The 12,273-nt window shown below is 38.2% G+C and overlaps 1 protein-coding gene across 3 annotated transcripts in view; it reads left to right on the forward strand.

Annotated features, from left to right (window-relative positions):
• The window catches only part of GNPTAB (N-acetylglucosamine-1-phosphate transferase subunits alpha and beta), a 43,471-nt gene that overhangs the window by 6,464 nt on the left and 24,734 nt on the right, over positions 1–12,273 (forward strand). For all 3 annotated transcript variants that reach the window (XM_065680540.1, XM_065680549.1, XM_065680558.1), the window contains 5 exons: positions 3,789–3,908; positions 5,878–5,919; positions 6,621–6,826; positions 7,511–7,575; positions 7,844–7,978. In XM_065680540.1, coding sequence (XP_065536612.1) covers positions 3,789–3,908; positions 5,878–5,919; positions 6,621–6,826; positions 7,511–7,575; positions 7,844–7,978 — 568 coding nt within the window. The remainder of the gene's footprint in view (positions 1–3,788; positions 3,909–5,877; positions 5,920–6,620; positions 6,827–7,510; positions 7,576–7,843; positions 7,979–12,273) is intronic.

Here is a 12,273-nt window from a genome sequence, read left to right on the forward strand (position 1 = left end):
TTTTTTTTTTTTAAGGCTGGTGTCAATGCAACATGTAGGGTGTCACATGGTTTTTACATAAACTGAGGATTGTGGACTTCCAGGTTTGGTCCTAGCTTATCCTTGGATTTTAATAAGTTCTTATTTTAGTGTTAGAGGAAAATGTTCAGAATTGGAGAACAAGAAGCTTGTTGGCTTGGAAATTAAGCTGTCACTGCTTAGAAAGTGAAAACTGTACGGCCTTTAAGAAATGTTAATGGACCTTCAGATGAATTCAAGTAGTCTTATCTTCTATGAGCTTTGAGGAGAACATCTCTATCCTTTTCAAACAGTTGTGTTATGAACTTTCACAAAGAAAACCACAGTGTAAAATGTAGACAAATTTGTGCATGTGGGCACGCTCCTTATGACTATAAACTCAAAAACCTCTTCCTGAGTGACATAACAACAGTGATGTTGCTAGCATCATTAGATACAGCTACAGAGTGCCATTCTCTGCAGACCAAATTGCCTTGAAGTTTAGCAATGGCTTTGGTTTGCTTTTCACTTCTGTTGCGTGTCCTTTGGCGTCCCAGCTGCTGCACTTTCCAGGTAGTCACGTCAGCTGCTAAATGTCCTACTTACATTGCCCATGCTCCTTTTGTAGCTTGAGAAGTGGAGCTTTTTACCAAGCTGTCTCATCCAAACCCATTTTTGAATGCTTGCTTAGTTTGGATGTGAAAATAAAAAGGGAGAGAAGGAAACTAAATAATGGAGTTGCTTGCATGACTGTCTTGGATGAGAAATGTATGTTGTTAGTTTCCAGCAAATTCTGCATTTTAACACATGCTGAAGTGTAATTTTGCTACTCCAGGACATGGCCAAGTCATATTTAAAACTCCAGAACATGTACAGAAGCATAATGTGAAGGAACAATTCTCAGCTTTTAAAATGTACGGGCTGATTTCAGTATGGTACAGAAAGTGACAGCCATCAGTGGTGGGGGAGTCATTAATTGCTGAGCAGAGTGAGAGCAAGGAGAGGAAAAGACACATAAATTAGGGAGCCAAGAGGTCCTGGAGCGGGAATAGCAATGGAACAGCTGAGTTGCTGTTGGTGGGTAATCACTGAGATGTAACAGGCAGGAGGGCTCAGATGTTTACAGCAGGGAGCTTAAGGGCGTAACAGGCTTGTACTCATTCGTAAAGAGGCTCAGCAAGGTTGAGGATCCCCGTATGGTATCTTGGGAGAGATCCAGAGGCCGCTGTACTTCAGCACCAGCAGATGCTGAGACAATGAGGCTTTGTCTTCTAGCTGCAATCTGGGCTGTGATTATGGCTCTCGTATGTAAACAAGCGTCATGGGCATGGAAAATGCTTCCCTGCAGGTGCATAGGAGAGGAAGCATGTGACAAGTCTCCTGTCCTGTCTGGAGAACTGGTGGCTCTGGCTTTGTCTTCAAGAAGGATCTTATTGATGCTTTTGCAAGTGAAAGGTTTACAAGTAAAGATTTACAAGTAAGAAATGGGTACATTTTTGAAAGAGGAATTTCCAAACCAAGCCTCAATTTACTGTCTGGAAGTCTCCAAGGAAGTTTCCAAAGTCCGTGTCTGCTGTAATTAGAATCAGTAGCGAATGGGAAAACTGATGATTTTCTGTATAAAGGTGTTATCATAATTCTCATTTAGGCAGCCAGTTTTGGACTTAACGTGTTTGATAGACTGGTATTCATGGTGAAGACCAAACCTATAAATCCACATGAAGGGGGAACACAGCTACAGAATTTGAGGCACAAAGGTTTTTATCTTTTCTGACCTTGAACTGCTTGCAAAAGACTCTGCATAGTAAAAATAGTCTTTTTACTAGTCTGCATTACCACTGGTAATGAAGAGTCAGCTTTCCATGACAGGGTAAATTCAGAGTTAACATGCCTGCATATGACTAAAAATGCCTTTCGTGTGTGGAGTTTATTAGCATTGGCTGTATGTGACATGATCTTAATAAAAAAAAAATTAATAATAAAAACTACCACAGCAAATAGTTATATGTGCTATTGTGTAAAACCACACTTCTAGCAAATGGTAAGTTGCGTAAAGCTTCACAGGTGTCTAAATGGCTTAGTACCCTGGAAAGAGTTGGAGTTGAGGTTTTTTGGGGGTTGGTTTTTTTTTTTTGTGTGTTTTTTTTGACATTTTATGTTCTTCAGTGAAGCCTGGGTAAATAAATTCTGCACTTTGCCTGGAAGACGGAGGGTTAGACATTTTTGAAATCAGCTGACTTGAGTGTACTTTTCCCACCTAAACCACTGTTGTCCTGGCTGTCACATTCAAGAGACTCTCAATACAGCAATTTAACTGATCGCAACAAATGTACAAATGCTGGAAGAGCTCCTGCTATTGAATTTCTACTCCTGTGGAGGACTTATTAATTCAAAATGTGCCTTGTGTTGCACCTGTTAATGAACCAGAAGCTAGTGTCATCTCTTGAGAAAGAGGTGAAATAACTGATTGGAAGGGTAGTTGTGTTCAGTAAACGTACTTTGTTGTTTTGTTTTTTTTGCCAGTTGAGAGGATAACCTTCTGCAGGGTGTTGCATGCCAAAGGTGAGAGACTTTCTGGGTGGTGCTGCTGGGGAAGGCAGCCCTGCTTCTGTCTCAGAATGATGCACTGTTACCCTCTGACGTTTTGTAGCTCAGGAGCAGTGCTGAATTGAGCACAAAATGTTCCTATTTATTGTGCTGTTACCAGCTGCTGGCTGCCCTTTTTGACCAAATTTTGTGCTTCAGTTATTGAATCTCAGCCAGTAGCAGATGAAGCTGGATAGAAGTTGTCTGTGTGGCATATTGTACAAGGGAAGGTGGAGTAGATGCTTGCCCATAAGCTCTATCTCTTTTTGAATGCTTTTTGAAGGATGCAGTGGATGTGGAGGGAACACCTTTCCCTGGAAACCTTATTGTGTGAGCCAAGGGATCTTAGCATTAGAGAAGTGCTCGGTGTTTGCCAGGCTATCTTTGGTTCAGGAAGGTATTGAATAACTTGACACTGGAACTTTTGAAGATAATAGTTGGGGCATCCTCCTGCCATCTGGGACTGAGAGATTCAACTGTGGCAGCAGCCTGGAGTATGCACTGAAACAAAACTGTGGTCCTTGGAGAGATTATCATAAACAAATAGAAAAAAGGTGCCCAACCCCCTTTATTTTCTTCTGCCCCAGGTATGCTAGGAAATCTGTAAGGGTCTAGAAAAATCTCCAGGATATTAAATTGTGTCAAGAATGAATTTGACTGCTGTGTCTAGAGTCTAAATTCATGTACCCTGCTGAGGTTGCTGGCTTATGAAATGCACTGTTAATAGTTTCTAAGAGGCATTCCTGTAATAGAGACCAGGTCCTGCTGAGATCTTATAGGCCCTGTGAAATCAAATAATAGCAAGTATGATTTAAGTAGTTATACTTTGTGCTGTCCTGTCTAATGTAGTTGGTGAATTAAGGATGTGCCAGTTCTGATTTGTGAAGTATTTTATGGATTCAGAAGAGTTGAGTTATAGGATAATGTGAGAAACTTAGAGCTTAAAAGTTCAGATTTCCATTAGTTAATGAACCGTTATAGCCACTACGTCCTTTTTTGGTTTTATGTCTGTGATGTTTTGTCAAAAGCTTGTATATAATTAAGAGATTATATATATGGCTAAAGAGATGCTTTTTGCTTTGTCTTGTTTGCAGCTAAGACACCAAATATTTCTGTTGTTAGACAGAAATTGCTATTGTAGGATGCCACAAATGCTTGTAATGTAATGTTAAACAGCTCATGTAGCTTTCATTTGAATTATGTAGGCTTTGTTTACCCATGCCAATTGATGTGGTATACACCTGGGTGAATGGCACAGATGTTGAACTGATTAAAGAATTGCAACAGGTCAGAGAACAGATGGAGGAAGAACAGAGAATAATGAGGTAATAATCTAACTTATTTTTTTCCCTTTAGCCAATGGCAGCAATCTAATGCAGTACTAGTCGTCTTTCTTTTTCTCCCATGTTACTCAACATGGAAATCCAAAGCACATTTTCTCCCTCCTTCATTTGGTTATTCTCAAAATCTTGTCTCAGTTCTACATTTAGCTATGATTTGTCTCATCGGAAAACTGTTTAAGATACAAAGCATAATAATCTAAAGAATAAAGGCTGTTGTCTTGAATTTGTAAAATGCCATGCAAAACCCTGTGCTTTGTGTATGTCATTTTACACTGATTTCTATAACCTCACTTGTTAATAATTATAATGAAATTATATCTCAGATGTGTAACCTGTCTTCCTCCTCAACCACCCAGTGTATATATATATTTTTTTTTTCTAACTGACTTAATAAAATCTTAAGCATGTTTCTTAAAGGCTTTTTTAAAAGTCAGGTTTGTAATCAGTCTCCCAAACACTGAAACTGAGAAAGAGGAAAATAATGTATTCATGTTACAAAGGTATGAGTTGGCCTTCTAGCTAAAGAGGAAAAGATCTGTATTGCCGCATTTTCTTGTTATAGATTGTGCTATACAGTTCTGCAAAATTGGTGAGCTAAGGCTTCAAACAGCCTGGATATCCAAATACCTTGGATTGTGTCTTGTAACCATCTATAGTTCTTAATTAGCAACTTTGTAGCCGCATGATCAGTTTAGGCTAAATGGAAGAAAAAGTCTGCATTTTAAGGGTTGTAATATATTCAGAATCTGAAATCCACAAGTGAGCAGATTAATCTGATTTTTTGGCATTTTATGACTTGCAATTTAGGTAACACTGACGATGTAATCACAAGTGAAATTCTGGATTATTTTTTTTTTTTTGCTACCTATTAGTAGAACCAGTAGCAAGAATTAGTTTTAGTATTAGTAAAACTTTAAATCTTTAGACTTTGAAGTCCAGACATCTTAAACATGGACTTTGTTCTGAAAAGCTTTCAAATTTATACTGATCTTTCCCTAGCAGTTCATATAGTGAATGTCAGTGGTTTTAGCTTTGTCATTGTTCATGCTGTGATTCCCATTTTACAAAGGCAAAAAACATTGCCTCCTACCTCCCTTCCACCTCCCATACAACTTATATGGAAAGTTGATATCAAGCTTATGAGTAAGACTTGTGTCCATGCCATGTTCATTATCTACAGGGGCATCTGATTATCTCCCTTGTAGATAATTTTTTTCATGTGCTTTGAAATCAGCACTGTTGCAGAAAGAGGTGTTTCATGGGATCAAGATAACTACAGAAGACAAAGGCAAGGATACTGCAAATCTCTGCTGATCAGTGTATATTTTGTATTGCATAGAAAAACTTAGTAAGTTGTAACTTTGTGGTCGATATGCCTGAATTGAGCTAGTCATGGTCCAGGTGCTTTATTCTTTATTGGAAAGAGTAGCTTGCTAGATGGTGGTTCTCTTTCTTTCGGTGTGTGTAGAAGGGGGCACTTCTGATATTATTATTATTATTACTTAGTACTTCACCACCTTTACGTTAATCCTTATTAGCTTCTATGTGCACATGGTAAATGCATGATAAACCTTGTCAGAATATGTATGTTAGGCCAAACAATCAAGTCAGCCTAGTTTCAGGTTACTTCATCCTGGTTTCTTACCAGTGTTTTTCATATCAGCATCAGTTTTGTTAGGTAATCTAATAATAAGCACTGAAAATCCTGTTAGCAGAGTCCTGCTGCTGCAGCTGTGAGCATAACCAAGAACTGTTGAGTTCCACTGCACAAGGGTGAGCAGTGAGGGGCATGTGTCAACCTGTGCTCACCTTGGCAAGGCTAATGGCAAGGCAGTTTTATAATTGGTTTATCAGTGTATTCACAATGTGTCCCTGACTCAATTAACAATCTGAGACTAAATTCCTTCAACTCCAGTGTTATTTAATGATGTTGTTTTTAACTTGGTTATAGGGAAATCCTTGGAAAGAATGCAACAGAACCAACAAAGAAGAGGTGGGTTTTTGTGGGTTTGGGCATAAATTGGAATAAATGATGTCCTACTCATTGTTAGCTGAAAGCAGATGCTGGCTGGGATATAGCCTGTGAATGCTTTACTTCTGTGTCACTTCAAGAAAAGTTGACAGCATGATAATAGATGTTATTGTGATATATATGAGTGAGCTTCTTAAAATGTGACAATAAGTTCAAAAACTGGATCCTTGTCACTGATTAAGCATAGTACCTATTTTGAGTGGATTTAATGCATATGTACCTGGAATTTTATAATTCAAAAAGCTGAATACATTTTCAGCATTGCTTTCACCTGCCATTTGTATATGTGACACTGCAAGTAATTGCTGTGAGGGTACAAGCCTCTTGCAGCTCTGCTGCCAGGAAGTGGCAGGGCTTGGTCTGTACCATTTGTCATTTGGCTTGGCTGTTCTATTATTTTAGAGATCTTTGTAAGGTCGTCTTTGTGGGCAAACTTTGAAATCATGGAAATGTTTGAAAAAAGTTAATGGAAATGAATGAGTAACAGCCAGATACTCACCTGCAACAAAATAAGCGTGCTCTTGGTGACTTCCCTCTGCCCCAGCAGATGTTACAAGTAATTGATCAGATTTTACAAAAAAACTTCTCTCATTGCATCTAACATTGATTTTTGCCTTAAATTTTATACTGTTGTTAGATATACCTTTGTTATTTTGCTGTAGTGAGAAGCAACTGGAGTGTTTGCTGACACATTGCATCAAAGTGCCAATGCTTGTTCTGGATCCTGCGCTGCCTACCAATGTCACACTGAAAGACCTGCTGTCTATTCATCCTACTTTACAAGCTGCTAATAACATGTTCTTTGTAGCAAAACCAAAAAATCCTTCTACCAACGTGACAGTAATTGTTTTTGATAGCCCCAAGGATGGTAAGAATTTATTTGTCAGATTCCAGCTAGTTTTCTAGAGGAAGCTTTTTAGTAAGCTACTATGAATTTGTTTTTCTCCCTCCAATACTGACTGCCACTAAATGTTCTGTCTGACTTTAGCAAGTCATTCAGCACCTCTTGCCCTCAGTCTGTTCCTCTAAATGATGACATTAATGATACTGTTTGCTTACCCCCCAGGCAGCTGATTACAGGTGATTAGAGTTTCATGCTTTAAAAAACTATTGCAAAACAGGCTTTATATCTGAATATCTGTGTTGCACTGATAATCTCAGAAGGCTGAGGTTTAGACTGAAGAAGATTAGTTTTAGAAATCCTCTTTTAATTGCTGTGAAGTCTAGGTTGAATATTGTGCAATAAGTTCTGCCCTTGCTCAAAGGATTGCATACCTTAAAACAAAATTATCCATGTGTTCAGCATATATAAGTAGGATTTTAGAGCAGGGACGGGCTTCTTTTGTTTAATATGTAGTGGCAGACCTCTACCACCCACTAGCCCAAACACTGGTGCTTGTTTTATCACTAAGAATTATTTACCACTTAAAGACAACTGTTCATACCATAAATACCCAAATTTTCTAATTTGCAAAAATTTATCTTGTTTACTAGAATATACAAAAGAAGTGACTTTCAATTTTTGATTTGCAATGAATTTTGTGTATTCTAGTTGAAGCTGCCCATTCTGGAATGTTAAAAGACAGCAGCAAACACATAGTATGGAGGGGTTACCTGGTACGTACTTTTAAAATCTATTGATTAGCTTTTCAGTATCTTAAACTTTTTGTACCGCTATAAAAAATGTTTCTGTGGTATTCTCTTTCCAGAGCTCATATGCAGTGAGAAATAAAAAGTTTTAAGATAACCCAAGCTTCAAAATTGAAAAAAGGGTTAAGTGACAAAATACTCACTATTAAGTCTGTCACCTAATGAAGGATTGATATATAAATATGAATTACTATAAGTTTAAAAAGGTCTTTATACTCTGTTTTCTTGTTTCTAGACTACAGACAAAGAAGTTCCAGGTCTAGTATTAATGCAAGACTTGGCCTTCCTTAGTGGATTTCCAGCTACATTCAAAGAAACGAATCAGCTACGAACAAAACTACCAGAGAGCCTGGCCTCTAAAGTAAAACTGGTAAGTGTCTGTAGGAAAGAGTAACTTAGTTGGTCTTTTGTAATGGTTCACATATGGGGTCTCCTCCACCTAGGAGATTTAGGATGTTTCTGATATTAACCTGTTTTATTGTGTGACTCTTTCCTTGAGTTGTGAAGAGTAGTAAATAGTGACTCAGATATTTGCCTTCAAAAGACCAATTGTCCTTTCTGTGTCCTTAATAACTGTGACTGCAAGTTATTAAGCATAGGATTTGCTAGCCTGAAACTGATTTAAAAGTACCAGCCTTATCAGTTTCTTTCAGCCATTTGCTACAGGCTGTTGTCTTGCTGAAGTGTATTGTATCTCTGGCTTGTTTAATGTGACAGAATTCTGTTTATGTAGCTGCTTAGCTTTTTCCTTCCCTCTGCTTTTAGAAGAATTATCTTAATAGTAACAACCCTAGATTGTTTCGCACCTGAATACTGTATTTCTCTCTGCCAAGTACTCTTTATGGTCCTGTGCAAGCTACGCTTCAGCATGCCCACCCTCAAGACCACAGTAGATCACAACTTGTGTGACTGTGCTATCATATATATTTTGTGCCTTCTGTTCTCCCCTGCTATTTGGACACCTATTCCAGTTATAGCCAGGTTTAACAGCTAATAGTTTCTAAAGTTTGTGAAAATCACTGGCAGGTGTGATTGGTAGTGTGAATAGGGACTGATGCCAGGGAGTTTGTGGTGGAGGAGGAGTTAGCATGGATAAAGGGATGTCAGTCCTAAGTAATGTCATTGTTATTTTGCCCACCTGTAGGATGTACTAACTCACTTTGCAGCTTGTGACTTCCTTTCCTTGCCTTTTTTTTTTTTTTTTTTTTTGGGCTGGGTTAACAAATCATGTGTTCGACTATTGCAGAAACGATATTGAGTAACCCCTTTCATAGGCTGGTCAAGCTGCAATTTAACACAAGCTGAATTTCTTCTTTCTTGTCCCAGCTTGTGTTAGCAGGCTGTCTTAGAGGCTCACTAACAAGTAAACATACCTGTACTTCTCTACAAGCTCTTAAGAGATAAACAGATTAATAGAGAGAGCTCTTGAAGTGTTATTTAAGCTTAAATAGTTCTTTTCTTTTGCCACTGTTTATACCTCTAGTGTATTCATAGAGAGTGGCTTTGGCTCTTCCTAGCCTTTGTTTTACTAAATTAATCAGGTAATGCTTATCCAAAGGCATTGACTCTCCATTCCTCTCATACTTCTGACAGCCCTTCCCCACCACTTCTATCATGGTTTAAGCCCAGCTGGTAACTCAGAACCATGCAGCCGCTTGATCACTCCTTCCTTTACTCCTTCCACTCCCCAAGGGATGGGGAGGAGAATCAAAAGAATGTAACTCCCACGGGTTACATTAAGAACAGAATGGGTTACATAAGAACAGTCGATAACTACCGTATAACACAAACCACTAATGCTACCCCCAGTAATAATAATGATGAGGGAAATAACAAGTAAAGAGAATACAACCGCTCACCACCCACCGATGGATACCCAGTCCAACCGGAGCAGTGATCTAGCCCTTCCAGATAACTCCCCCCAGTTTATATACTGGGCTGTGGTATGGAATACCCCTTTGGCTAGTTTGGGTCAGGTGTCCTGTCTCTGCTTCCTCCTGGCTTCCTGTGTCCCTCCTCACTGGCAGAGCATAAGACTGAAAAAGTGATTGATCAGAGTAAACATTACTTTGCAATGACTAGACATCGGTGTTATCAGCATTGTTATCAGACTAAAGTCAAAAACACAGCTCTGCACCAGCTACTGAGAAGGAGAAAAATAACGGCTACAGCTGAACCCAGGACAGAATTCAACATGATTGGCTGGAATTTTGTGTGAGGCATCTACAAAACTTTTTACACAGTGAAAAATATTGTAGTACGTAGCTAATGCAAGGCTGGCAGACTTGCTGTGTGTTACATTATGCCCATTGCAAATTGTGTTGTCACCATTTTTACATTACCTCTGTTGCATCCTTCCAGTACACTGCTGTGTATCGGTGCTGTTCATAAAAATTGTCTCTTGCTATTGTGAATCTGATGCTAGTTTGGCTGAGAGATGGCAGATGTGCTCTGGTGCAGCCAGAGCATCCTTCCTTTTGTTTCTTAGTGGCACATTAGTTAAAGAGCTGTAGATATTCATATGGTTAGCTTGCCAGTCTCTGCTTGTTGTATGGGCTATTGGTATTTTTTTAATTGCTTTAAAGAAATGCCGCTTACTGTGGAGAAGTAAGATTGTTATCCAACAGGAGATGGTACTTCAGTTTTGCTGTCTGAGATACTAGGTTCTTCATTTCAAGCTGGCCCAAGGAATGTTTCTAGTTAAATGCTTCCTGACTTTGAGCCATCTGAAGAATCTTTGAGTGCAGTCATCCATTTGCTTTTGGAGCCTTTTATATTTCCTTACCACAGCTTAAGTTACAGGTTATGGGTAGTTTTAACATAATTGACTTAGTGGAGCTGAATTGCTCAGAATACCTTTGACTTCAATTACCACCTCTTTTCATTTATTAAGCTTGCCCTTTAGCATTTAAGAAATTTAGGAACAAGATGTTCCTTAATTTTTTTTTTTCTGTTGCAATTAAAAATCAATTAGCCTATGTTTTCCTAACCTAGGGTTATATTCTAGGAGCAGCTCTTCTGTAACATTCTCATTTATTACCGAATTGGTATCTGAAATAATATTGCCTTTATCAATTCAGAGATTATTTGGTGGGAGAGAAAATCAGTTTGCTTTCTCTTCTGGGAATATATCAGAGCAACATCCTAGGCAATGTTTGTTCTCTGGCTGAACATCATAGGTATAAGGTCTCATAGTAATGTAGTTGTGAAGAATGTTCCCCACTCAAACAATATTTGGAATTTATTTTTCTATCCCTTAGCAGACATTGCTTTATACTCTTCTTTTTTCCCCTGATTTTGACTTGAATCAGTTTTTCTTATCCATAGTACCCCCTTTTTTTGGAAGCAACATCCTTTTCCTATTATCTTTCTACATGATTTTTCCTTACCCTGTCTTGGTTGTGTTTTTTAGTTTGTTGCCAGTCAGTCATGTGTCATCCAGTTGGTTAAAAAACTTTGTACAAGTTCTCTTTTCATGGTGTGTTCTTATCTTTGTGTAAAGATTGCCACTGCGATCAACTCATTATCTGTTCCTAAGAGCTCCTCTTCCGCAATATGATTAGGCATATCATTTATAGAGAGAAACTCTGTATAAACACTTTTTTTTTCATTAGGTATCCACAGCATTCTGCAGTTTCTCTATTCAGTCATCAATGTTCTCTGTGTTTCTTTTCCTGTTAGTGGATGCTTAGAACAATTAAATTGGGATTATTGGTCATAGCACTGGATTCTTCCCCAACCCATTCTCTACTCTTGATAGCAGCAATTAATTTATATTACACCTACAATGGAATACATGTATATGAACATAAGAAATGTTTTATTTGCAAGGATTAAAAATTTTTATGTATGAAGTGTGGATGAGGTCACTTCTGTAGAAACCTTTACCAAGATCCTAGCTCAGAATCAGTTCTTCATTCAGTGGATGTTGTAGGTATGCAGTTACGGTAAACATAATTAAGTGTGGTTTTCTCTTTGCCAAAGAGATTTACACTAGGTTAATGCTACAGTCAAGTAGATAAAAGGCTGGTTGTTTACAGCCTCCACTGAAATTTGCAGCAATTCCTCTGTTATCACTTCTGGAATCTGAGATTTGTGAAGTGATGTGAGATGTCAAGAGGAAGAGAGTTGCATCCAAGCTCAGGCTACACTCATGTCTCATAACCACCTCCTGATGCCTAATGGGTGTTTGCATGCTCTAAGTGGCTGTTTCTTACCATAATGCTGGAAGTAAAGAAATAATAGTAAAAAAAAACCTCAACAATGATGCTATTAGGAGGGAAGAAAGGTGAGAAAGGGAAGAAAGTAGCTGTTGATGTGTTGAATGTTGATGATGTTGTTTTAATTGGATTGCTTTAGTTTGATTGAAATAACTTCTAAATGCAGAGGACAAAAAATTGGTCTGACATCTGGGCCAGTTGTTTCTTCTAAAAATCTCTGAGAAAAGCAGCTGAGCTCAACAAGAGGGTGTTAAATTGTGAAGATTAAATATATAATGAATCAATTTCCAAGGTGAATTATGCATGTTATGGTCTATTGAATTTTTGTACTTACGTCCTGTGCTCTAATGTAATGATATGGAAGTTTATTTCCAGATGAAAGGAAGCAGCAGTGTGTCTGTTAATCACATTTGTTGTTCTATATTGTGTGTGTTATGACAGATGT

This window comes from Lathamus discolor, chromosome 1 (assembly GCF_037157495.1).
Source record: "Lathamus discolor isolate bLatDis1 chromosome 1, bLatDis1.hap1, whole genome shotgun sequence".
Taxonomy (NCBI): domain Eukaryota; kingdom Metazoa; phylum Chordata; class Aves; order Psittaciformes; family Psittacidae; genus Lathamus; species Lathamus discolor.